Source organism: Crinia signifera, chromosome 2, assembly GCF_055691185.1.
Source record: "Crinia signifera chromosome 2, ASM5569118v1, whole genome shotgun sequence".
NCBI lineage: Eukaryota > Metazoa > Chordata > Amphibia > Anura > Myobatrachidae > Crinia > Crinia signifera.
The window spans coordinates 194,689,687-194,714,192 of record NC_139218.1 but is presented as its reverse complement, the minus strand read 5'-3'; the positions used below and the strand labels follow the sequence as shown (position 1 = coordinate 194,714,192).

Below are 24,506 nucleotides of genomic sequence, written 5' to 3'. Positions count from 1 at the left end.
CGTGCCCCGAGCGGGTGTCGCCTAGTAGTGACGTCACACAGCTGCGCCGGCGAAGTTGCTGATTCCTCTCCGGCCTTGTGGGGATAATTTGCTGTGTAACGCGCCAGCAGCAGAGCAGTGCCCGGGAGAGACAGAGCTACAGCCGCCGTACAGTTATGGAGTATCTGATCGGTATACAGGGCCGGGACTATGTTCTGGTGGCTGCGGACACGGTGTGCGCTAACAGCATCATTAAGATGAAGCACGGTGAGAGGCTATGGCGGCACTGCTCCCTTACACTCTGCACTGTGACAAATGAGCATTACATGTAGCGGGGCACAATGGGGTGCATGGTGGCAGCAGTATCCTGACATAAGGTCCCAAAGCTCTCCTAAACGGATACTATATATATATATATATATATATATATATATATATATATATATATATATATAAGATTTTACTTTATAATTCTGGTCATATACTGATTTTTCCTGTGTTTTTTTTTTTATTATGTGTATAGTCACCTTTCTTGTAATACATTATCATAGTACTAGTGTTACACACACACACACACACACTACTGTCTGACTGAACTTATAATCATTAACATTTCCGATGGTGGTTTCATATATTACCCCTTTTTACATAGCAAATCCCGGGTTGCACCAGGGATTTGGACATGGGTCCTCCCTGGAGCGACCTGGCATTTGCAATGATTAGCCACTACAGTGACCCAGCTGATGTAAAAAAAAAAAAGGTGCGGGATGGGGCGGCGACATGTCATTGGGGGGAACGGGAGGCGGTAGTGCTTGGAGTGGACCAGTTTGCTTGATCTTGGGCACCTGTTTACACTGCCCGGCAACCCAGGTCTGACCCAGGATTAACTCTTCATTTAATCCAGGTCCGACCCATATTATTATTATTTTTTTAAATGGCGGTTTCACACAGCACAGACACCTGGGTTATTTGTGCAGTGTGAGAGGGGATTAAAAATACCTCTTGTGTGTGTAAAGCCAGGTACACATTGGAGCAAAATTGACCCAATACGTTGCTTCTGGACAAATTGGATCAGAAATATATCAGGGTGTGAATGCCCAATATATGGGTACCAGCAGTCGCCTGCAACATCACCCAGTTGGCCCTACTGTGCAGCTAATAACACTAGGGACCTAGTTTTATTAAAGGAAGGATGGGGCAATGTGTTGCTCTGACCATCATACATTATTGTGTGTATCCATGATCCTATATTTCTCCCTTCCGGCTACGCATCCTCCCCAATTGTTGGGCTGGCAAAACCTCGAGATCTATCGTCGGTTCATGTTTTCCAGACACCTAACTGGTGCAGTCATTTCTCACTGTCACATTTTCAAACATGAGCTGCATTCCTTCCTAACCTACACATTCTCCAGATCAACAGGTGTCCTGGAAAACATGGACTGTTGGTAGATCTTGAGGATTTGTTTAGCCATCCCTGCCCTAGCGTGTACTGTGTACCCAGCGTTATGTTCTCGTTGATATTTCTGGCCGTCTATTTGTGCCATCGAAGAAGCACCTGTGTGAAAGGTGAATCGCAACTGACTGACTTTCATGTCATGTCCTGGCTTCAGGGGATTGACCGATTTCTTCCATGCCAGAATAGATTCCTTGGTGTATCATTTGAAAAATTGCTTAGATAAGTAATAGGGACTTTGCGGGAAAAATTATCTGTACCAAGGCCATAATATTGATCATAAGTATACATTTACACAATGGGAAGTCGTGTTACCTTCATAATTTAAAGTGTTTTTAAAGAATATTAAAGCTAAAGATATGATATACCATTAATAAATGCTTGGCGTGGGAACACGTTTGTTTGTTTAGACACTCAACTCAAAACTTGGAGAGAGATAAAATAGAGATGCCAGTCAGCTTGTAAAATGTAAGCTGGAATCTGTTGGGCTAGTACTTTATCTCTTTGTTAGATTAAAAATCCCTTTAACAGAAAAATGTTTCAAGGGCTTAACAGAATAAACTGAATAAAATGTAATTGAGATAGTTTTCCCAGCCAAAGTTCTAAACATTTTTCAATATTAATATCTTTATGTAAGGGTTTGTAGTTTAGCTCTAGTGGCAATTTAATCACAAGCATATATTAACCTGGAATCCAAACAGATCTTGATTAGGGCTTGTGTGTCCACAACCCATAGTTGTAGTTAAACTTATTAGTGTTCCAAAAGAAGGTTTTTCTCAATTTAACAGCGCTAAACAAGACCGCCGCTGGGTCGCTAACCAGGAGCACCACTCCTAAAGATACAGACAAAAACAAAATATAGAGTAGCTTTCCAGCGCTGGTCTATTCTTCTAGGTGTTATCCTGTAATCAATTCAGGATATATTCACGGGGTGTGTTGCCCATGGGACCACACTGACCTTGGTGTTGGTCCCTATATGCAAAACAAGGTTTCTTTTAAGCGTTCCTCAAATCCGATCCCTCTGTTACACAGTGAAGTGGGATGAGTTGTGAACCAACGTAACTGACCTGATTGTTATTCCCTATATGCACATCATGGTATCTTTTATGTCTTCAAAAACTTTTCGTTTGTTCTGCTATCCACAATTAGCAAGTTATGAAAACCGTACTGACCTGGCACCAAGGCCCTATGTTCATATCAGGGTTTCTTTAGTGTGTCCCAGGATGCGAAGCAGGTATCCAACATCAAACGTCAAAGGTTTCCAAATATTGAATGATTTATTTAAAACATGGTATAAAATTCCAAAAAATCCAAAAAATTCCAATTTTTGGATTTTTGGGAATTTTATACCATGTTTTAAATCATTCAATATTTGGAAACCTTTGACGTTTGATGTTGGATACCTGCTTCGCATCCTGGGACACACTAAAGAAACCCTGATATGAACATAGGGCCTTGGTGCCAGGTCAGTACGGTTTTCATAACTTGCTAATTGTGGATAGCAGAACAAACGAAAAGTTTTTGAAGACATAAAAGATACCATGATGTGCATATAGGGAATAACAATCAGGTCAGTTACGTTGGTTCACAACTCATCCCACTTCACTGTGTAACAGAGGGATCGGATTTGAGGAACGCTTAAAAGAAACCTTGTTTTGCATATAGGGACCAACACCAAACTTATTAGTGTATCTGAACATGAATTTGTATTTAGAAGTAGAGTGAATGAGGTTTAGTTACGATGATGGGAGTTCTATTTCAGGTGGGATGATGCTATAGGCAAACATTCAGATTCTTACTATTTTCTTCTAAAAAGTGCTAAATAAATAAGTAGATTCTGATTGGTTGCTATGGCCAACATCCCATCTTAGTAAATAAACCCCAATGTGTTAGTAGAATTTAATAAAATTCAGGTCTGAAGGATGCATTAAAGGAATAAGCCAAATCGTCAGACACTGCAAGTTTGTTCCAAAGATGTGAGTCACTGTATAAATCTGTCACATCATGGCGTCCGTGTGAGCTGCTTATTAGAAGTGAAAGTAAAAGAATTTGCAACAGTTCTCTTCCTGCTTTTCTGCACAGCCGTCATATGCAAAATCCCCAAGCTTCTTATTAGCATCCTTTTCAGTATCTTTTTGTTTTTCTTAGTATTTGTTTGTGCAACCTGTACAACATATTTTCCATTCTGTTGTACAGGTTGAGTATCCCTTATCCAAATATCTGTTATGCAAATTATTCCGAAAACCATAGTCTCCAAAATGTACTTTTACTTTTTGCTTAAAACCTACTGCCTACATCTGTACCTGGCACTATTGGGGAAATGACATGTATCTGGCACTAAATATGTGCTAGGACATGATTGCTTGGCATTTAAATTCATTGTCTGAGATTGTACACAAACTTTGTTCCATGTTATAAAAATATTCCAAAATACAGAATAATCACTTATCCAAAATTCTTCTTGTCCCGAGCATTTTGGATAAGGGTTACTCAACCTGTAATCGGTATATATTTGGTGTGTTAAGTTAGCAATTATAATAAGTGTGGAAAAACTATTCGAACATTCTGCATTTGGCTAAGTAAACCAGTAGTAATATGTTACTGTGTAGCCCAAATGCACCTGCTATGCAGACTCCTTTTACAGTAGATGCAGTACTATATACACTGGGAACAAAACATTGATCTTGGGTTTGGATGTTTGTAGCGCCTTTTGAGGGTTGAGCCTCGTGGATTGGTAGTCGATGTTAAGGAAGTATAACTCTTTTTAACTCTACGGTTTTCTTTTTACAGATATGGATAAAATGTTCAAAATGAGTGAGAAGATCCTCCTCTTGTGTGTGGGAGAAGCTGGGGACACGGTGCAGTTTGCGGAATACATTCAGAAGAACGTGCAGCTGTATAAAATGAGGAATGGTGCGTTGCTAGACTGTTGCAGGGTTCATGTGCTGATTTTTCAGATGTTATTTATTTATTAACAGTTTCTTATATAGCGCAGCATATTCCGTTGCGCTTTACAATAGCAGACAGTGATAAAACAAAACAGGGTATTTACAGACAGTCAAAATGTAGGAGGGCCCTGCTCGCAAGCTTACAATCTATAGTTGAGATGATTAGTTGTACTAATTACCCTGCGTAAACACTGTATACCACTGCATGGTCAATCCATTGTAGTTCTACAAACTGCGGAGAGGAATAGTTACGAAACTCTTTAAGGACCCGCACAGTACAGGTTTTAAGGATATCTATGCTTGAGCGTAGATGGTTAAATTAAAGCAATGATATAGTAATTGTCTTCGTTCTAGCACCTTGCTCCTTGTAAAATCCTTGCATTTTCTCCTTCCTGCCTGGGGTGTCACTCTGCTGTGGTGTTTCTACTACTTTCTGGTTTGTTTCTCAACATTGAGATAAAAACCAGACTGTTCTTGAAAAACCACAGCAGACAGCGACACCCCAGGCAGGAAGAAGGAACTGCAAGGATTTTACAAGGAGCAGGGTGCTAGAATGAACACTAGTAATTAAGTCATCAATGCTCAAACATGATTATCCATAAACTAAGATGGTTAGCGAGCTCTGATGCCTGATTTTGGGAAACACAGCTATAAACATACAATGGATAACTTTCCCATTTCCAAATTGTGTGCTGGGACAGAACAAGTTTCGGTACTTGTGTATTAGCACGGCACCCGTTAGGCAGTTAGCATAGCGGCGCTGTCAGAATGAGCGTAGTGCTCGCGCGGCCAGCGTAGATAGCGTAGTGTTCCCGCGGCCAGAGTCAGCATCCCTGTCAGTGACTGCATAATGGCTGCAGAACCTGTCACAATGTTAAACAGTTAACACATGTTGTCATTAGGGTCTCAGATGTATGATATGGCAGGTGTGAATGTGTTCCTTAAACACCCCAGCTTGCCCGAAGCGTGGCGAGCGCATGCGTTACGCATCCTCCCGACTTGTTCATACCCTTGCTATCCACGTCGGCGTGGAGTTGATTTTATAAAGTGCGATGAGCCACCGAGCCCGAAGAGTGGTGAACGGTTTCGGGAATACATGTACAGTAATCCACGTCCCCACGCGGTGCACGCTGCACTAGCCACGCTTCGGGCTTGGTGGCTCAGAACACTTTATGAAATAAACACCACGCCGACGTGGATAGTGGGGGTATGAACACGTCGGGAGGACGCGTAACTCATCCCCTCGCGTGGCTCACTGTGCTTGCCACGCTTCGGGCTGACGTGGATAGTGGGGGTTTGAAAAGGAGGCATTTGTCAGTATGTAACATGGAGCACTGGCAAATGCCTCCTTTATTGTGCATAAGACACACTTGCGGACACGGGCAGGGTTGCCGTACCCTGCCACAATAATTACGGAGACGCCTGAGCATCTCAGACAGCTGGAGCGCCTCCCTGCTGGCGCCCGCATGATCCTCTCTCCGCCGGCGTCCGCCAGCGCAGGGGATCTGACGGTTACCAGCGCTGTGTGAGAGGCGCTCACTAGGCTTGCCATGGACGCCGGGAACAGAGCCGGGCTGCTGCGGAGTCCTTACGCTAACTACGCTAGGCAGCCGTTAGGCTGCTGCGGAGTCACTACGCTAGGCAGCCGTTGGGCTACGCTGAAAATGTAACGTAGCCGTGCTATTACACAAGTACCCAAGTTTCATGTTTTTATTAAGAGGTATATTGGGTGTAGCTTATGCTAAATGAACCTGTGTAATTTGCAGAGCTTTTAACATGGTTTCTTCTGTCCCACCAAGTAATGTGTCAATCCTAGTTTAAAGTAACATTATTGATGGTGTAATGTTTGTGATGCATTAGAAATTGCTAGGTAATGGCCTTTCATTTCACATTTTTGACCATTTTGTGTGTTTTGTTGTAGGTTATGAGTTGTCTCCCACAGCAGCTGCAAACTTCACGCGTAGGAATCTGGCTGACTACCTGAGAAGTAGGGTGAGTTACTAAGTATTGTATGATATGTCTTTTGGGCTATTTATCAAACAATATTTGCAGCTATTTCCTGTTGGGGTATTCCGTGTTGAATCTGACTGTCAGAACATTGTTCGTTTCCAATGTCAATAATTTGCAGGGAGATCAGAAGATGCATCTAAAGTTCTGTCAGATCCAGGGTGCGTTCGGATGCTGGGATGTTCTGACACTTGGACGTGGTGGGTTATTTGGGAGTTGGCACGCTCAGGTGTTAGGGTGCTCAGGGATTTGTGTGCTTGGATATCTGGACACTTGGGCGCGGTTGAGTATTTGGGAGTTGGCGCGTTTGGACGCTCAAGGATTCAGATGTTTGGGAGTGTTCGCGTTTAAATGCTCTGGGGCGCCCTTGAGCGGTTTCGGGCGTGCAAGGCTGTTTTGGTGATCCGGTATTCATGTGCACTTGAGCACTCAGGTATTGGGATGTTTGGGTGTCCGGGCTTCCAGGCGATCGACAGGGAAAGCGGGGGCGTGTGGTAAACGGGCTGAGTAACGTTTGTGCGGGGGAGGGACGACCACTCGCATCTACAGGTCTATGGACTGCACCGGCAGCGCAGGTCAAATGTTCTCTTTGTATGAAATCTTTTAAGACTGACGGTTAGTTTAAAGGAAATCTTAAGATTACTGATGGGCATACACTGATCGCAGCACATCCGGTTTGGGCTAATTTCTTCTACGATCCCCATGGCAGCCATAACATTGGGAGGTATCCCTTTCCCCCTAGATCAGACAGGAGTTTTTTCTCTAGGACCGCCCACCTTGGGTATAACAGCCTCCTCCTCCTTAGCCTCAGTGTCTTTTTTTCCTGTCTCCGGTAGAGAGGACAGTGTAGGAGTTAATTTTATTTTACAGGGCTACCTCTTATATATGGGAAGGAGAGCATGCGAGGGGGACCAGATTTATCTATACCCCTATGCAGAAACACCCGCTTGCATACACAGCAAAATACCTGCTGAAGATTCCAGTCTGGGAGCAAGGTTGTGTACAGCCGCTGCAATACTTACAGGCGCTGTGGCTGTGGCGTGGGTTGAGACCTGCAGGCTGAAGGCGCGCAGACGGAGAAGCGTGGGTGAGTCAAGCGGCAGTCTCAGCTGAAAGCCGTGACTGCACGCTGCGGGGCTAGGCACTGGAGAGCGGAAGTACGCGGCGGCGTCTACTTCCGCCCAGAGCATATGCCAGAGTGCACTCAGAAGGGTGTCCCCGGAAAAGCGGCAAGGAACATTTGTTCCGCTCGGCCATCCCTAATACCGCTGGTACAGCAAGAAAGGGGTTAAGGCGCCATATTTAAAGGCAGCAGTCAGCGCTGGTCAGTGCATCACGCTGGGCTGCAAGAAAAACGATGGCTGAGATGGAAGTGCCTTCTTCCCCTAAGCTGGACAGTGCCCCTATGAGGTAAGCCCTTGGTTTTTTCTGGGGCATTAGAGTTCTTTTTTATTTCTAGCTTCTTAGTGAGTCTATTATCTCTTATAGTGTGCCTGCAGAGGTTACCCCTGTGCCAAAGAAAAGGCTATCAAAGAAGAAATACATTGAATCTAACTGCATGTCATGTGATAAGATATTCTCTGCGTGTCAAAACAAATCTCTATGTGAAGAATGTGAGACAAGACATAAGGAGCCCATAAGAGAAGTGCCAAAGAAATCAGAGCACACCGAGATACTAAAGGAATTGATGGCTTGGATGAAACAGAACTTTGTGTCTAAACAGGAATTTGTCCAGTCACAGACAGCTAAGAGATCTAGGTCTCAGGCTGGGCTGAGTCAAGAGGAGGGTTCATCCGGCATGGAGGAACCAGATAAGAATTCTACTGATGAGTCAGGAGAAATAGAGGATGACAGAACATTTAACCTTGATATAGTGGAGAACGTACTAAAAAACATATACAAGGCTATGAACTACCAAGAGGCTACAGGTACCTCTACGGAAAAGGACCCGCTATTTGAGGATAGATCAAAGAAGGGGAGGTCCTTCCCAGTAAATAAGGTAGTGAGGGAAATAATCGCCAAGGAATGGGTAAACGTGGACAAGAAACTCACCCTTAGTAACAGAGTGGATAAAATGTATCCATACAAGGATGAAGAATTCATGGCGTGGTGCAAAATCCCTAAGGTAGACGCGGCGGTGGCGGAGCTCACGTCAAGGTCTACAATACCGGTGGAAGATGCAGCGGCCTTCAAGGATTCAATGGACAAGAAGGTAGAAACCGCCCTAAGAAAGGTACACACTGCGTCTTCAGGGGCGCTAAGATCATCAGTCGCTATTGCTTCAGTATCCCGTGCTCTGAGGCTCTGGGCAGCAAACCTACATACGGATGTAGAAGATAAAATATCTAAAGCATATATCTTACGCAGTTTAGAGATTATGCAAAAATCTATTGACTACCTGTGTGAAGCGTCACTGGACTCGGTGTCGTTCGCATCAAAATCCATGGCAGCCGGAGTAACTGCAAGACGAGCGCTGTGGCTAAAACCCTGGAGTGCCGACGCAAATTCCAAAAACAAACTGACAGCATTACCCTTCGAGGGAAATTACTTATTTGGGTCTAAACTTGATGCCATGATACAGAAACTGTCTGGCGGAAAGTCTGTCCGGCTGCCGCAGGATAGAAGGAATAGGTTTCCCTACCCGGGAACACCTAAACCGTCTTTTAAAGACGCAAAAAGCTACAGACCCGGAAAACCATACTATAGAAGAGGGAACCCTAATCTTTCCCGTCAGTCCTTTCGCCAGTCTTACCGAGGAAAATTTCAGTCGGACAGGGGTGGAAGGCTATGACTATCCACTAAACATCAAGATAGGTGCAAGACTGTTGAATTTCCCAGAGGTCTGGAAAAGGACGATTGGGGACAGATGGGTCCTGAATATAATTCAGAGGGGCTATTCAATAGAGTTTGCATGTCACCCGAGACAAGATCGGTTTTTAAAATCCAAAACACCTATATCGAAGGAAGAAAGAAGAGAGTTGAAAATAAAGATAGACCAACTCTTAGAAATAAACGCCATAGAGGAAATTCCCAGGCTACAACACAAAAGAGGCTTTTACTCGAACTTATTTCTAGTGAAGAAACCCAATGGAGAATACAGGACAATCCTGGATCTGAGGGATCTCAACCTGAATATAAGGAAGATAAAATTCAGGATGGAAAGCCTGTCATCCATTCTTACGGGGATAAGGAAGGGAGCGTTCCTAGCGTCAATAGACCTAAAGGACGCCTACTATCACATCCCAGTAAACAGCTACCACAGAAGGTTCCTCAGGTTCGAAGTGTCGAACAGGCATTTCCAGTTTACTTGCCTGCCCTTTGGGCTAAGAACGTCTCCGAGGGTCTTCACGAAGGTCCTGGTAACCTTGATTGCAGAGATAAGGAAACAGGGAGTCCTGATTTGGCCATACCTGGACGATCTGCTAATCGTAGGGGATTCAGAAGTAGAAGTCCTACAAGGTCTAGAGTTGACATTATCAACACTAAGGAGACACGGTTGGGTGGTAAACGAAACCAAGAGCCATCTTCTACCAAGTCAGATGATTCAGTTCCTGGGGGTCCTGATAGACACTGTGAATTTCAACATTGCTCTATCACCAGAGAGATGTATAAGAATCCAGGAGATGATAGAAAAGGTCTTGTATTCGAAGAAGGTGACCTTTCTGATGGCCGTACAATTGCTGGGCATGATGACGTCGTGCATAAAGATTATACCTTGGGCTCAGGCAAATATGAGAGGTCTACAAGGGTACCTGTTACCTCTGATCCGAAGAGGATACAGGGACCATCAGCTTATCACATTAAACGAATCAGTAAGAAGATCCATACTGTGGTGGACAAGGGATCTGGAGAGAAGAAGGTCCAGTCTAGAGAGTCCAAGATATATGGTAGTAACTACAGATGCCAGTCTAACTGGCTGGGGAGCACATATGAAGAATGCATCAGTGCAAGGAATATGGTCCCTAGAAGAAACAATGAATTCCTCGAACGTAAGAGAACTTCAGGCAGTCTGGGAAGCAGTAAGGCTACTGAAGAATTACATAGAGGGGAATCATGTCAGAATTATGTCAGACAACGTCACGGTGGTCTCACATATAAATCATCAGGGAGGCACCAGAAGCAGGAAACTGATGAGAATATCACAGGATATCATGGTATGGGCGGAGAAATACCTTCTCTCGATCTCGGCAGTATACATACCAGGAAGGAGAAACGTAGTAGCAGATTTCCTGAGTCGAAAGCTACTAGATCCGGGAGAATGGGAACTGAACGAAGAGGTGTTCAGGGAGATTGTGCAGAGATTCGGAGTCCCGGAAGTGGACCTGGTGGCTACCTATGCCAACAAGAAGGTGAAGACATTCTGCTCAAAATATTATCATGCCCAAGCAGCAACATTGGATGCCTTCACAATCAGATGGCAATTCAAACTAGGGTACATATTCCCACCTTTTCCCCTGATAAACAGGGTGTTAAAGAAGGTACAAGAGGACAAGACAGACCTAGTGGCAATCCTACCATACTGGCCTCGGAGGGGCTGGTTCGCAAACGCCATGAGGTTATCAGTACAGAAACCATGGGAGCTACCCAACAGACCGGACCTACTGACACAAGGCCCAGTACTACACTCAGAACCCGCGACATTATGTCTAAGGGCGTGGAGATTGAGCGGCAAATACTAAAGAAGCATAATCTCTCCTCACAAGTCACAGACATGATGTTGAAAGCCAGAAAGGAGGTGTCTTCTCTAGCATACTACAGAACATGGTTGAAATTCATCGAATGGGGACAGTTCTCAGGTGACTATGGTGAGATTTCCACCGGAGAGGTGTTACAGTTCCTCTTTGATGGTTTTCTCTTAGGGCTGGCAACGGCCACCATTAAAGCACAGGTATCAGCTTTAACTGTTCTGCTAGACAGACCATTGGCGGAAGAAAAGGTGGTGAAAAGGTTCAGCAGAGCAATGAAGAGAGTTAGACCCCCAATCAGGTCGATAGTAGCCCCTTGGGACTTGAACTTACTTCTGACAGTATTAGCCAAGCATCCTTTCGAACCACTCATGGACATCCCGCTCAAACTGCTTAACTGGAAAGTGGTTTTCCTCGTGGCAGTCACCTCTGCGAGGAGAGTGAGTGAACTACAGGCGCTGTGGATTGAGGAACCCTATCTTATCGTGTTCCCGGACAGGGTAGTGTTGAGGACACACCCGCAGTTCTTACCTAAGGTAATCTCTAGATTCCACCTTAATCAGGAGATAACCCTTCCCGAGTTTTATCCAAATCCTCAGAGTGATGAGGAGGAAATGTGGCATAACTTAGACCTGGTGAGGGCCATATCCATATACTTGGAAAGAACCAAGACATTCAGAACCTCCAAACACTTATTTGTAATTCCTGAAGGAATAAAGAAAGGAGGAGCACCTGTGAAGCAAACAATCTCTAGGTGGATAAGAGAAATTATCTTATTTGCCTACAAGAAAGAGAACAAGGTGGCACCTCCGATCGTCCAGGCACACTCGACTCGGGCAGTCTCCACATCATGGGCAAATAAGGCGAAGGCATCAGTTGCAGACATCTGTAAAGCGGCTACTTGGTCGTCTATCCATACATTTTCTAACCATTACGCACTCAACGTATCTACTGCCCACTTTGGGAACCACGTGCTGCAAGGAGCTATGTCAGCGGGACTGACATCGCCATAAGTAAATATAATACAGCTATCCCTCCCGTGTGGTTTACTTGGGTATGTCCCAATGTTATGGCTGCCATGGGGATCGTAGAAGAAAGAGCCGAATTATACTCACCGATAATTCCTTTTTCTTCCTAGAGATCCCATGGCAGCCACTTGTTGCCCTCCCGTGTTATTATTGTGTTTTTTCTCCAGGTTACGGAGACATTCAAAAGACACTGAGGCTAAGGAGGAGGAGGCTGTTATACCCAAGGTGGGCGGTCCTAGAGAAAAAACTCCTGTCTGATCTAGGGGGAAAGGGATACCTCCCAATGTTATGGCTGCCATGGGATCTCTAGGAAGAAAAAGGAATTATCGGTGAGTATAATTCGGCTCTTTCTTGGCCGAACCATCTGAATCGCCTGAAATCGGCCCAAATCAGACTAATGTATGGGACCTATAAAAAAAAATTGGAAGAAAGCAGACCATAGTTTGGTTACATATCCCTTGCTGTACCGTATTCCGAGATGGTGTGCTTTCTGTAACCTATTTCATATCTACTGCTTTGTGCAGTCGCATTAGCTCTTTATGAATAGATCCTCTTATCTATGCATGATGTAACATTAGAAACTTTGTTCTGAATTAATTGATACCGTTAAATGATGTTCTTTTGACTTATGCTGTGTACACACGGTCCGATTTCCTTTCCGATGTTGATGATATAGTCAGCATCGGATCGGAATCCCGATGAGCGTTCGCGTATCGGAAGCCAGAAAGTCTTGGCTGCCTTGTCTATATAGTTCAGATCTGCACTATATAGTCAAGATAGGATGCAAATCGGATGTGCCTTAAGATCCTATCCACGATCCTATCTGATCAGATCGTGGATAGGATCTTAAGGCACCTCTAACGTGTGTACACACCATTAGATGGTGTGTACACACCATTAGATGGTGTGTACACACGTTAGAGGTGCCTTAAGATCCTATCCACGATCTGGTCAGATAGGATGCAAATCGGATGTGCCTTAAGATCCTATCTTGACTATATAGTGCAGATCTGCACTATATAGACAAGGCAGCCAAGACTTTCTGGCTTCCGATACGTGAACGCGCATCGGGATCGCAAGGGTTAAAACCCTTGCGATCTGCATCCGATTCCGATCCGATGTTGACTATATCATCAACATCGGAAAGGAAATCGGACCGTGTACACAGCATTAGTGTTTTACACTGGCTGATTTTGGTTTCAAAAATGTTTGTTTGGACCATATATTGCCCGTGCCAGAAACTCTCATCTGTGTAGACGGGCTGCTGGTAAGAAATCAGCATGCTCCTATTATGCACCCACCCCATGTAACATCTAGCTACAATGTAATGTTATCATGCTGATCACATGGTGGCACAAGAGACAGATGGTGCAGGTAAAGCTGTGATTTTTAAGTATCCTGTCTCCCAAGTGCTGAAATTTAATTTGCTATACACACCAAAAGTTAATACCACTAACTAGGGTAATTGAACACATATTTTTGCAAACAAATTTGGCAGGATGTGACATGCCTCTTTCTATCTCCTCTCCTTTATTCAGTGAAGTGCCAACCCTCCTCCTTCCTCAGAAGTGGTCCTATTTTGCCCCCCCTCTCATTTTGTGCCCACACTCTCCCCACCTGTTCCAGATGGGCAACTCAGTGGGAGTACACTAGCAGAGGCAGATGTGTTTGCATGCCGGAGATGCAGCTCTGTGCCACTGCAGATGGTGATGCCTGGGAGGGAGTTGGGTGTGTACAACTATTGTTAAAGATCACATAGTGTGCAGAGTCCCTGCTGTTATGACTATGCAGCGCCTGACACTGCTGAGAGTAGCGATTTGTGGGGGAAAAAAAAACGGAGAGAAATTTTACTTTCTATTCCCAGTGACCTGTGCATGTACTGCTGGAATTATCCCTTTGTTTACAGGTGGCTATTTATTAAATTACCAATAATATTCTCACACATTCCACAAAGCTTTACAGAGAATATTTCAGTCATTCACATCAGTGGAGCTTACTAGTGGTCCTTAAGGCATACTAACAGTCCAGGTTTTATGACTATCCCTGCTTATGCACAGATGGTATAATCAAGCTGACTGAGGTACAAATTAAGTCACCTGTGCCTAAGTTTGGATACCTTTAAAACCTGCACTTTTGGTGAGCCTTGAGGACCACTGGCATAGGCACACAATATGAACTGTTTGTCAGAAGCCAGTACAGTATGTTTTTGGATAGCAAGCACTGAGCAAACATACAAACTCCACACAGATGTGCTATGACTGGGGATTGTACACAAGACTTTGTGATGTAACTAAGTAGTTCTAACCATTATGCCATCAGTAATTCCCAGTAAAAAGTAATCAGAATCTGCTTTATTGGCCAGGTATACTAGGAATGTGTTTTCGGTTTGCTGTGCAGCAGCCAGGAGGGTAACCAGTACACAGTATGAACAGGTGGGAGAACACGTATAGTCATACAGAAAGATATTCCAAGGGGACACAGTGTTAGATTATGTGCAGAGTGTTATGGTGCGACTAGAATTCCTGACCTGCATTTAGCCCGTATTTTGTGTATAGATCAGAATGTGTTTTGTAGTAGCATTAGTTACCATTTGAGGTTTCAGGAGCCAGACTTCTGTTATTGTCATATTTTTAAATGGGTGTGGATCGTTTGGTCTACAACTAGGTTAAAAGCATTGGGTCGACGCCACTTGGTCAACATAGGGTTTTTCACTTTTTTTTTTTCATCTGAATGTCAACATGGACACAGTTTGAAGTGCACCGCATCCCCTTGCATCGCTCGCTTCATTCACGATGCTTCGGGCACGGTGCCTCAATATGCTCAACAAACTATTTTATTCTCCCACCATGCCCTAGTCTAGTGGATGGTAGGACATGAAAAACTGCCTGTCGGCTCAAAAAAAACCTGAAAAACCCCATGTCGACCTTTTGACTGTTGACCTAATGCTTGTGTCTACCTAGTGGTGTCGACTCAATGCTTGTCGACCTATTTGCTGTAGACCTAATGACCATATCCCTTTTTAAATGACTGTGCCCCTCCTTATGCAAGCACAGTGAACATGGGCCCCAGGATACAGGGGACCAACACTCCTTACTGCAGGGCATGGCTTTGAAGAAACTACTGGAAATCTGGTGCACGTACCACCATTTTTTCCAGAGGGAAAGAACCCTGAAGAAAATTGCAAGTGTATCCCTCCATTTGTTAAAACACACTTTATTTAAACATCATCTAACTTTAGTGCGTTATCATCCTTGCTTATTCCGTTATTGGAGTGCTTGCACATCTAGGGAAGCCATTTAATTAACGTGTGGGTTAAAATAGTAGTTATTGTCTTCAGCATGTTTTATGATACGGTTCCTTTTTCAATTTGCTGAAATCTAAGAGGTTTGGCTCTTTGTAATTTCTCGCATTTGTTATGATGGAGAATATTGTAGTCTGTGATTTGGGATTTACATTGTACATTTCCTCTCAGAACCTGTTCATTTTGCTACTTTTATAAAAAGTTGTTTGGTTTCCTTCTATTATAAAGGAGTTACCTGATGTGTAAAGTTGTGGCTGATCCCGCTCTGCATCAGCAGTTGCGGCTTGTATCTCCATGTTGTGTTCCTCCCCCCTACCTTACTGTAATGTGCTGGATGTTTGTCTCCATGCTGTGCTGACACAGTTGCAGGTTCACAGGTGTAAATTTCCCAGCCTCTCTCTCTCTCTCTCTGGGGGATCTGAAACTGAGACATAGTTGTTGGCTCATTCCTTAAGAGAGAGCAGAGAAGTGCTAAACAGTGCTCACCTGCTGAGAGATGAGGACTCACTAGATTAGGAAGAGCGGCTGCTGTTTAGACTCTTTAGGAGGGTCTCTGTCATATAGCTCTCAGATGTATTAATCATAAAGTGTATGAGCTGGGAGCGGGTCTGTCCACAAAAGGACATTTGCTTTGCTGTGAACAGAATTTTACATCGTTTTTCAGTTTTCACTTGCCTAGTGCGCATTTCAATGACCTGGACAAATTGGTTTTATAGTCAATTTATCAGTATTGGTGCTGCAGTGTACACTTCACAATATGCATAAGGTAAAACAGAAATGGTTATTCTACAGGGCAGATAAAAACTATTTTCTATTATTTTTCCTGCTGTCTGTATGTTAGTTTTTCATTGTGTATCCTAATGGCATTGCTAGCCTTCTGACATGCATTAAATGAAATGTTTTCTATAAAGTGATATGAGCATGTGGGTTATATTTTATCTGTTGCACTTTGCTGGGCATTTCATGTTGCTTTCATGTAGGTATACATTTTGAGATGCTCTTAAGTTTAGTTTCCTTCTTGGTCTTGTACGAAACAGCAGTTATATTTTATTTTCCGAGTGAATATACTAAATGTGCAGATACAGACTCTAAAAATATAATAAACCTTATTGTGTTTGTAGGACTATGTAAGACACTTATTTTTTTTTTTTGTAATACAAGTTATAATTTAAGAGGTCAGCAACACAGGAACTGCATTTTCTGGTCTTGAATGGGTAAAAATCAGACAGCTCATTCCATGTGCCCGAGCGTGTCAAGCGGAAGTCTGACATGGTAACTGGCACAGATGTATTGGTTTAATTAAAACTGCCTCACACCCTTTTATTTATGCCTGAGCTTCTCACACATGCAGAAAGCTGGCATCTCGAGAGTCGCACAAACCTTTAGCGAGACATCTCCTGCACCGCTGTTTAAACACTGAGATTCCTCTCCCCCCTTCATTCCTCCTGTTAATTGTGACTGCGTCTCAGATCTGTAGGCATAAATAAATGTTAGAGCGGCTAATTAAATTAAAGTATCTTCAGAGCAGTGGCTACAACTGCAACCTCTTCTGCCCGCTCCAAGTGTTAGCATCCCGCTCTTAAACTGTTATTGAACCTGTGGATGTGCAGTAGAGGGTGACTTCTAGCGTGACGGGGTCCTGTAAAAACAATCATTTTATTTGGTCATCATTTTTTATCTTCTACAAATATGGGTAAAATATAAACCATTGACAATTGAACAGATGTATCATTACCAAATTTGTTTGAAGTAAAATGTTCTTATTAGTGATGGCTAACACGCTTGTATACATGTGCTTACTCATTCTTTAATATTATGGGTGAAAAATTGGTACCTTACAACAATGAATTCTAACTAGGTAAACCTGAACAATGTATAGAATGTATTGGGTTATTAATGGAATTTTGCGTGCATGTATGTGCATCTCTGCAATGTACCAGTGAGCTTTAACCTGTCTAGCAGTGTAAGTTAGACCATACCACATATATCTTGTTGCATTCTCAATAAAATAACACTCATGGGATTTATTGTGTGGATCCCATATGCTGCATGGGGTTCCCATGCTGTTCTATTAATCCTCTTTAGCAACATGGGCTGAAACATAACGATTAGTCCCTACTATTGAATGGTTTCACTTCCATGAGAAATTTGTGGAAAAAAAATATTTTCTGCACGATTTTGTTTATTAAGGGCAGACGTTGAAGTTACTAGCCCTCTTTTTCATGACGTACTGCTGCAGGTGGCTTGTACAAGTTTAATAAGTTCTACTTACATTGTATGCGCTTATTAAGTATGTCTTGCTGTCCCCACAGACTCCCTACCACGTTAACTTATTGTTGGCTGGCTATGATGAACATGATGGTCCTTCCCTGTATTATATGGATTACCTAGCTGCTCTGGCAAAGGCACCTTTTGCAGCTCATGGCTATGGAGCCTATCTCACTCTCAGCATCCTGGACCGCTACTACAAGCCAGGTATGAACTGCAGTATTGAGCTATGGTCCTCAGTCTTCCAATGTTTTTATTAATGTGGTTTTTAAATGACTTGATTTTTATGTAGTTGCACCACCACAGCACCATGTAGCGTAAGGCTGTTGAGAACTAGAATATCTCATTCTGAGTGTGTGTGTGTGTGTGTGTGTGTGTGTGTGTGTGTGTGTGTGTGTGTGTCCATTCCTCATTGGTCAGTTCCCACAATCCTTATGGTGGAAAAATTTGGGGGGACATGTATCAATCTTGCTAGAAGACAACAGGTGGAAAAATTGTCAATAACAACCAGTTTATATGGAATATAATTTTTTAGACTATACTAAATATTTAGTTCTAAGCTACAGTATAAGCAACTACTCCAAGTGTCCTCTTGCTCACATCACTGATAATCACCTCCTAAAGCATCTACAATGGGCACATGAGTGTCAGAACTGGACCATGGAGCAGTGGAAGAAGGTGGGCAGGTCTGATGAATCGCATTGTGTTTACTTCATGTGGATGGCTGTGTGCATGTGCGTCATGGGGTGACAATGGCAACAAGTTGAAGTATGGGATGTATGAACCAGCGGCAGCAGTGTGGATGATACTTTAACATGTATGACCTACTAAAACATTGTTGCACACCAAGAATACCCCTGCATGGCAATGGCTTTTTTTTTAACCAATGGCAGTGGCCACACAAAAAAATTGATCTGGAATGGTTTGTGGACCATAATAAAGTTCAAGGTGATGTCTTGGCCTCGACTTTCCCCAGATTTAAATCCAATCAAGCATCTGTGGGATATTCTGGAAAGACCAGTCCAAGCCACACAGACCCCACCACACAATTAAGTGCACCAATACGTTGGAAGAATCTGCTGCAACGTAATGTGCCACAGGACAGGACCCCTTCTGATGTCTTGTTGGGTCAGCATTGTCTTAGCAGAACGAGAGGGACCCACACAATATTAGGCAGGTGGTTTGCTATTCTAAGTTCATCTGATTTATTTTTATCTATTTAGCTGTAGATTTCATTTCTGCTAAAGCCTCATGGGGGCGATAATTAATTGACAAAAACATCTAGTATATTAAATATCATTGGTAAAAAGCCTCTTCTGCATTTGAAACATTCTCCTTTGTAGCAAAAAGTGTGCGGTCCCTCATTTAAATTGTTGCATAACATACATATATTTTATGTGTATGTCCTATCTATCTATCTCTATCCATCGATAGTGGAGTTCTAGCTGGAGGAAATTTGCTACATGATGCATAAATGTGTTTAACACAGCAGCACCTTATTGGACTGGTAGCTCATACTTCTATATGGGATATATTCATTATAAGGGAGCTTTCTGAGTGGTATTTTCCTCAATTTCTAGAGGTAAATTATCATTTGGGAGTAACAAAGAAAGAATCAAGTATTTTATAAACTGATTTAAAGATCCTTATTCTTAAAATAGTCTTGGAAATCTTTATATATATATATATTTTTTTTTCTTTGATGGAGATGTTGCACAGTGGTGATAACTCAGATAGGTTACTTTGCAACACAGCCCTCCAAACCTGTTATCCAGTGCTGAGAAGTTCCTGTGATAATACCCACACCTAGCTGGGGTGCAGAATACCCCCTGGTGGGACATTAGTATCACCCACACCCCCTTTCCCCAGTCCCCTAGGTCCCTTTCTGTATAGTAGTGACACTCAATCTGTGCTTATTTTTAGCACCCCATCATTGCTGGAAATGAATTACATGTGTTTCAATACCAACTCCGCCTTTCCCGGCTTCTCTGAGGAATACTGTCTGATGAATCAGACACAATAATGGCTTGGTTGATTACTTTTCTTTTAGCTTCAATGCAAACTTAAGACGGAATCCAATACATAGTGATGTTCTGCCTTAATGCTCCTCTGCGCGCATTACCAGGGATTGCATATGTGCATATTGTATATTTTACGGTGTGTAATTAAGTCGCTGACGGACAAAATACTGATTGACCGAATCCCCACAACCAAATGCAGATGGAACTTATACCGATGTATACACAACACTGACAATCAAAATACCGACAAGTATAAAACGCACGCAACCACAATGCCAGCAGCCGAAAAAATGACACAAATATTATTGACGTTTTTCAAGATTTTTTTTTTTTTTTTTTCTCATAAACAGAGTTGTTAATACTTTACCATTCCGGTGGGCATAGAGGGAGAATATAAGTAAGTGCTGAGCGCAGCTCATGGTGAATGCAGTGAACCATGTGAGGAGATGCGTTACACTAACACTGTGTCCACGTCAATATTATAACTGGCGGTATTTGACCATGTTTGGCATTATGATCATGTTGATATACTGACTGTAGGCATTTCAACAGTCCGTATTATGTGCTGTATGTGTCAAGATTTTAACCATAGTTATTTACACCTGGTCAGTAAAACCGTGTCAGTCAAGTAATTGTCAGTAATTCAGTTGTAGGTAAATCATAATGATCTATCTTTTACACTGAATTAAGAATCATACTCGCTTTGTACATAATGAGTGGGTCTCTGTGGACGTGCTCTGCAGCCCATCGCGATCAGCCCGCAGCATGCTGTAGCTAATGTGACTTTCAGAGTTGTGAATAAGAGAAGAAAAGGCATTTTTGAGGGAGCAAGTAATTGGCTAAAATATTGCACCTGTTCTGCAGCAATGAACAAGAGGCTTGTCTGGGCCACGGTGCACCACCAATGGACTTCTGAAGACTGGAAGGAGGTCTTATTGAATGCTGAATCAGCATTTTTAGTCCATCATGCAGGATTTTTGTGCGCTGTTATATTGGTAAAATCATGGTTCCTTTGTGTGTGTAGTAGTCATTCTCTGCCACGCTGTCAGTGAGCGATTGATTGATTGATTTGAAGCAATATGAACACTGAGAATAGAATTGTAACCCAATAAATGAGATACTCAGTCTTGTATTTTATAGATCAACTCCACAATCCATCTGAGACTATCCTACTTAGTTGCTTGTTCTGTTCACTGCAGGCTTTATACTGTTACTAGAAAAAGAATGCCCTGTACATGGCTAATTACGCTATAATGAGTTTTACAGCTGAATACCATGCTGTAACATGGACATTTTATTCAGCAAACGTTATTCTTGAAGGGCAGGCTGTTCCTAGATCTCCATGTTGCTTCACTTCTGCTAGCTTTTCCCTTATGGGACACCTTCCCAGAGTGCAACTTGTGCCAGACCTCCTGCCTCAGCAGAATGTGGTGCTGTTTGTTACTCAGCAAGCTTTTTCAGTGGCTTCTCCATAAAACTAACAAAGAGCCTTAAATCAATACTGCTCAGCATGTGCTGGTGGTAAAACGTTGTACCCTCATACCTCAAAGGAAGACCATCATAGCCTGAGGCGGCACATGGACTTTATTCAGTAGTTCCCGAAAGGCCAAGATCTCATCTCAGACCTATGAGACTGGAATTCCGTCATGCCCCCTCGCCAACATAACTAATCGATTTAACATTCTCCTTATTGGGAAGACATATGAAACATGTTTTTTTTTTCCCCATGAAAACTATAGAAAGTGGGAAGGTCAAGCTTATAGTTCTAACCGTTTCATTAAGAAATGTTCACATCATTAGGGTGATAGGTGTGTGGTTATCTCTGTAAATGTCTTCTCTTATTCTCCTGTCAGTGTTCTGCAATTAAGTCGCCCATATGTGCCCAGGGCTTTAATATTAAGCTGGTCTTTTGATACTGTAGATATGAGATTTGTACAGATTCTTGTTAATTTAACTCCTAGAAAATTTTTTGTTAGTCCTTACATTTAAGAGCCACTGTCATACATATGCGTTTCGTTGGGCTACACTTAAGCACCTGTCTGTTCAGTGCTTCTCCATGTGCACCCTGTTTTTAACTGATAGAAGGTGGAACAGTCAGAAACGCATTAACCTGTGAATGACCGCAGCGGTTGAGCATTCTGGAAGCAGTGGGGATAATTACTTTTTGGAGATGAATGCGAGGTGAAAGTGTGGAATGGGGATAACCAGCTTTATGTCAATGGGGATTAGGATGGCTATTTTCCACAAATTGCACCAACATGGCCCTTCTCATTCCAGTGTCTGAAACCTCCACTCTGACATGACTTCGTTTTTAGGAGTAAATTTTACTAAAGCTTCTAAAAATAGCAACCAATCAGGTTTGAATCATTTCTCTATTCTATATCCTAGAAAATGATGGACAGAATCTGATTGGTTGCTATGGGCAAAATCACTGCTGTTCATTTGTAGAGGCTTTAGTAAATTTACCCCTTTATAGTCTACATTATAATGAATCATTATACTGCTGAATTACCTAAATCTCATAAAATGCTAATACCTTAATGTAATTTATTCATGTTCCTTTTTTACAGCACTCTGTATGTAGGTTTTTTTTTTTTTGTTTGTTTGTTTACAGAATTTTAAATTGATTTGTTTTTATTTGAGTTTTTGAAATTGAGGGTGGTGACAATTCTATACTTTCTCCACTTTGGTCTATTTCTATTTATCTGGTTTATTTTCTCTTTTAGATCTCACACGAGAAGAGGCAGTAGAGCTTCTAAAGAAATGTATAGCAGAGGTAAGCGGGTACTTTTTGGTTTTTAACCAACCTAAATATTGGTTAGATGCAGTAACTAGTAGAATGCTAACAATGCTATTTTCTAAGTGACCTGTCCCATTCAGATCTTTAGCACATATGCTGTCACAGTCTAGATAGATCGCCTGCATGTGCTAGAGAAAGCACTGGTTAGCATATATCGCTGTGCTCCCCTAGATCGCTTAGCACAGCACTGTCGCCCCCTGTGTACAGGGCTGTACTCACTTCCTGCAGATTTTTATGAAGTAGGAGGAAAGTCATTTGAAAAGCATTCACAATCACTCACCATCTAATGGATTTTCCCCTGTTCGCAGCTCAGAGTGAGTGTAGCCGTGCTCCCTGATGACATTTGGGAGATCGAGGCAGCTGATGGCGTCAGTGGCTCTCCCTCCCCATGGCCGGGCCTGTCTGTGGTTTTAGGCAGCACTCCCAGAAAACGCTGGGGTGCCACCTAGAAACGCCCCCTGGTTGTCGGTCACCTTGATTCCCAAGGGGACCCAGTGCATGTGTACAGCGTACCGTATGGATGCAAGGTCAATCAGCAGGGCTACGAATATGAATCCATGCATAAGAGTCTGAATCAGGCACTGTGTCCTGAAGCTTGTGAGCAGGGCCCTCTTACCTTTTACTGTTTGCCCTGTTTGTTGTATCTCTCTCCTATGGTAAAGCGCAACAGAACATGCTGCGCTATATAGGTAACGGTTTAGTGCAAGTAGCTTTTTCATGTCACTACATTTAATCCACTGATGCTGACCAGATGCTGCAATGGTAGGAGCTGGACATAGACAGCAGAGGCACTTTCATTTGCGTTTTGAAGCTACAAGAAAAGTGAAAGTTGCATGAACTCTTCTCAACTTTGATATTAAACGAGTATAGATACCTCATTGTTGGCATTTACCTTTTTATCTTTCTATTTTAATTTCTTCTAGACTTTCTATGTGGAAACTGACGTATATTCTTTATAGATACTATTCCTCATTTTATTTGTAGACCTCCAGCATTCCCAGAAGATGGAGTATGATATTATAACCTCTTAACAAACTATCCATTCACCTCTATTGCAGATGGCTTTCAGTTGTTGATCACCTGTGTAAATTGGTTCTGCAAAAGTTTTCGCTCACCTCTGACTGTCTGCATTGTTGGAATTTTCTATTTCCTTTTACAAGTTCTAAAAAAAAAAAAAAAAATCCCCAACAACCTGCAAACATGTAGATAATTGTGATGCTATTGAGCAGCTACTTTAGGTCTGTGAACATGTGTTCTTACTTCCTGAGGATCCAACTTCTAAAGCTAGTCACAATATTTATGTTTTACCTGCATAATTCAATACGGACAGCAGCTAATTTTAGCACTTTAGCGCAGTTTTCCGCATGCCTTGCATTAATGTAATTTATGCTGACACCTTTTAGTAGGGAGCAGATTGCACACACGCCGCTTTGTTTTCTGTCTTCCAGCTCCAGAAGCGATTCATCCTAAATCTGCCTTCATTCACTGTGCGGGTCATTGACAAGGAAGGAATCCATGACATGGAGACCATTTCTGCATCCAGCGTATAATCCTCCATAACCTGAATGTCCCCTTATTTTTTTTTTACATTTTGATTTCTACTTCTTTTTGAAAACTAGTTTCATTAAATGTTCCCGTCACCATGAGTGAGGGAAAATTGGAATAAACAGCTTGGCTTTTGTGTTTTCTTACAGCATCCATATAAATATTCTCTTTCTGACAATTCACTATAGAGTAATTGTGAATCTGCTTTATTAAAGTCAAACAATAATGTACTTGCTATTCTACTACATATTTATCTTCCAAGTTGATTTTAGATTGAAGATTGATTGATGTACTACCCAGCCACTTGCTGTGGAGTTTAAGCCGCTACTGCTGTGAAGCCAGAGCCAACTACGCAGTTGCTACCAAAAGCACCACCAAGGTTAGCAAATAGTAAGTCACCCCCTTGGCGGTGCAGGCAGACTGCACAGACACTGGTCTCAGCCTGTCTCCAGAGTCTTGTTCTGTGCAGCT

General features: G+C 42.6%; 1 protein-coding gene across 1 annotated transcript; it reads left to right on the top strand.

The window, feature by feature from the left end:
• Window positions 1-22: 22 nt before the first annotated feature.
• Window positions 23-24,157, top strand: PSMB2 (proteasome 20S subunit beta 2). Its single transcript, XM_083173495.1, has 6 exons — window positions 23-246; window positions 4,223-4,345; window positions 6,302-6,372; window positions 17,714-17,876; window positions 22,417-22,466; window positions 23,939-24,157. Exons 1-6 carry the CDS (start codon window positions 156-158, stop codon window positions 24,038-24,040), a joined length of 600 nt encoding a protein of 199 aa, XP_083029621.1. The 5' UTR covers window positions 23-155; the 3' UTR covers window positions 24,041-24,157.
• Window positions 24,158-24,506: the final 349 nt, after the last annotated feature.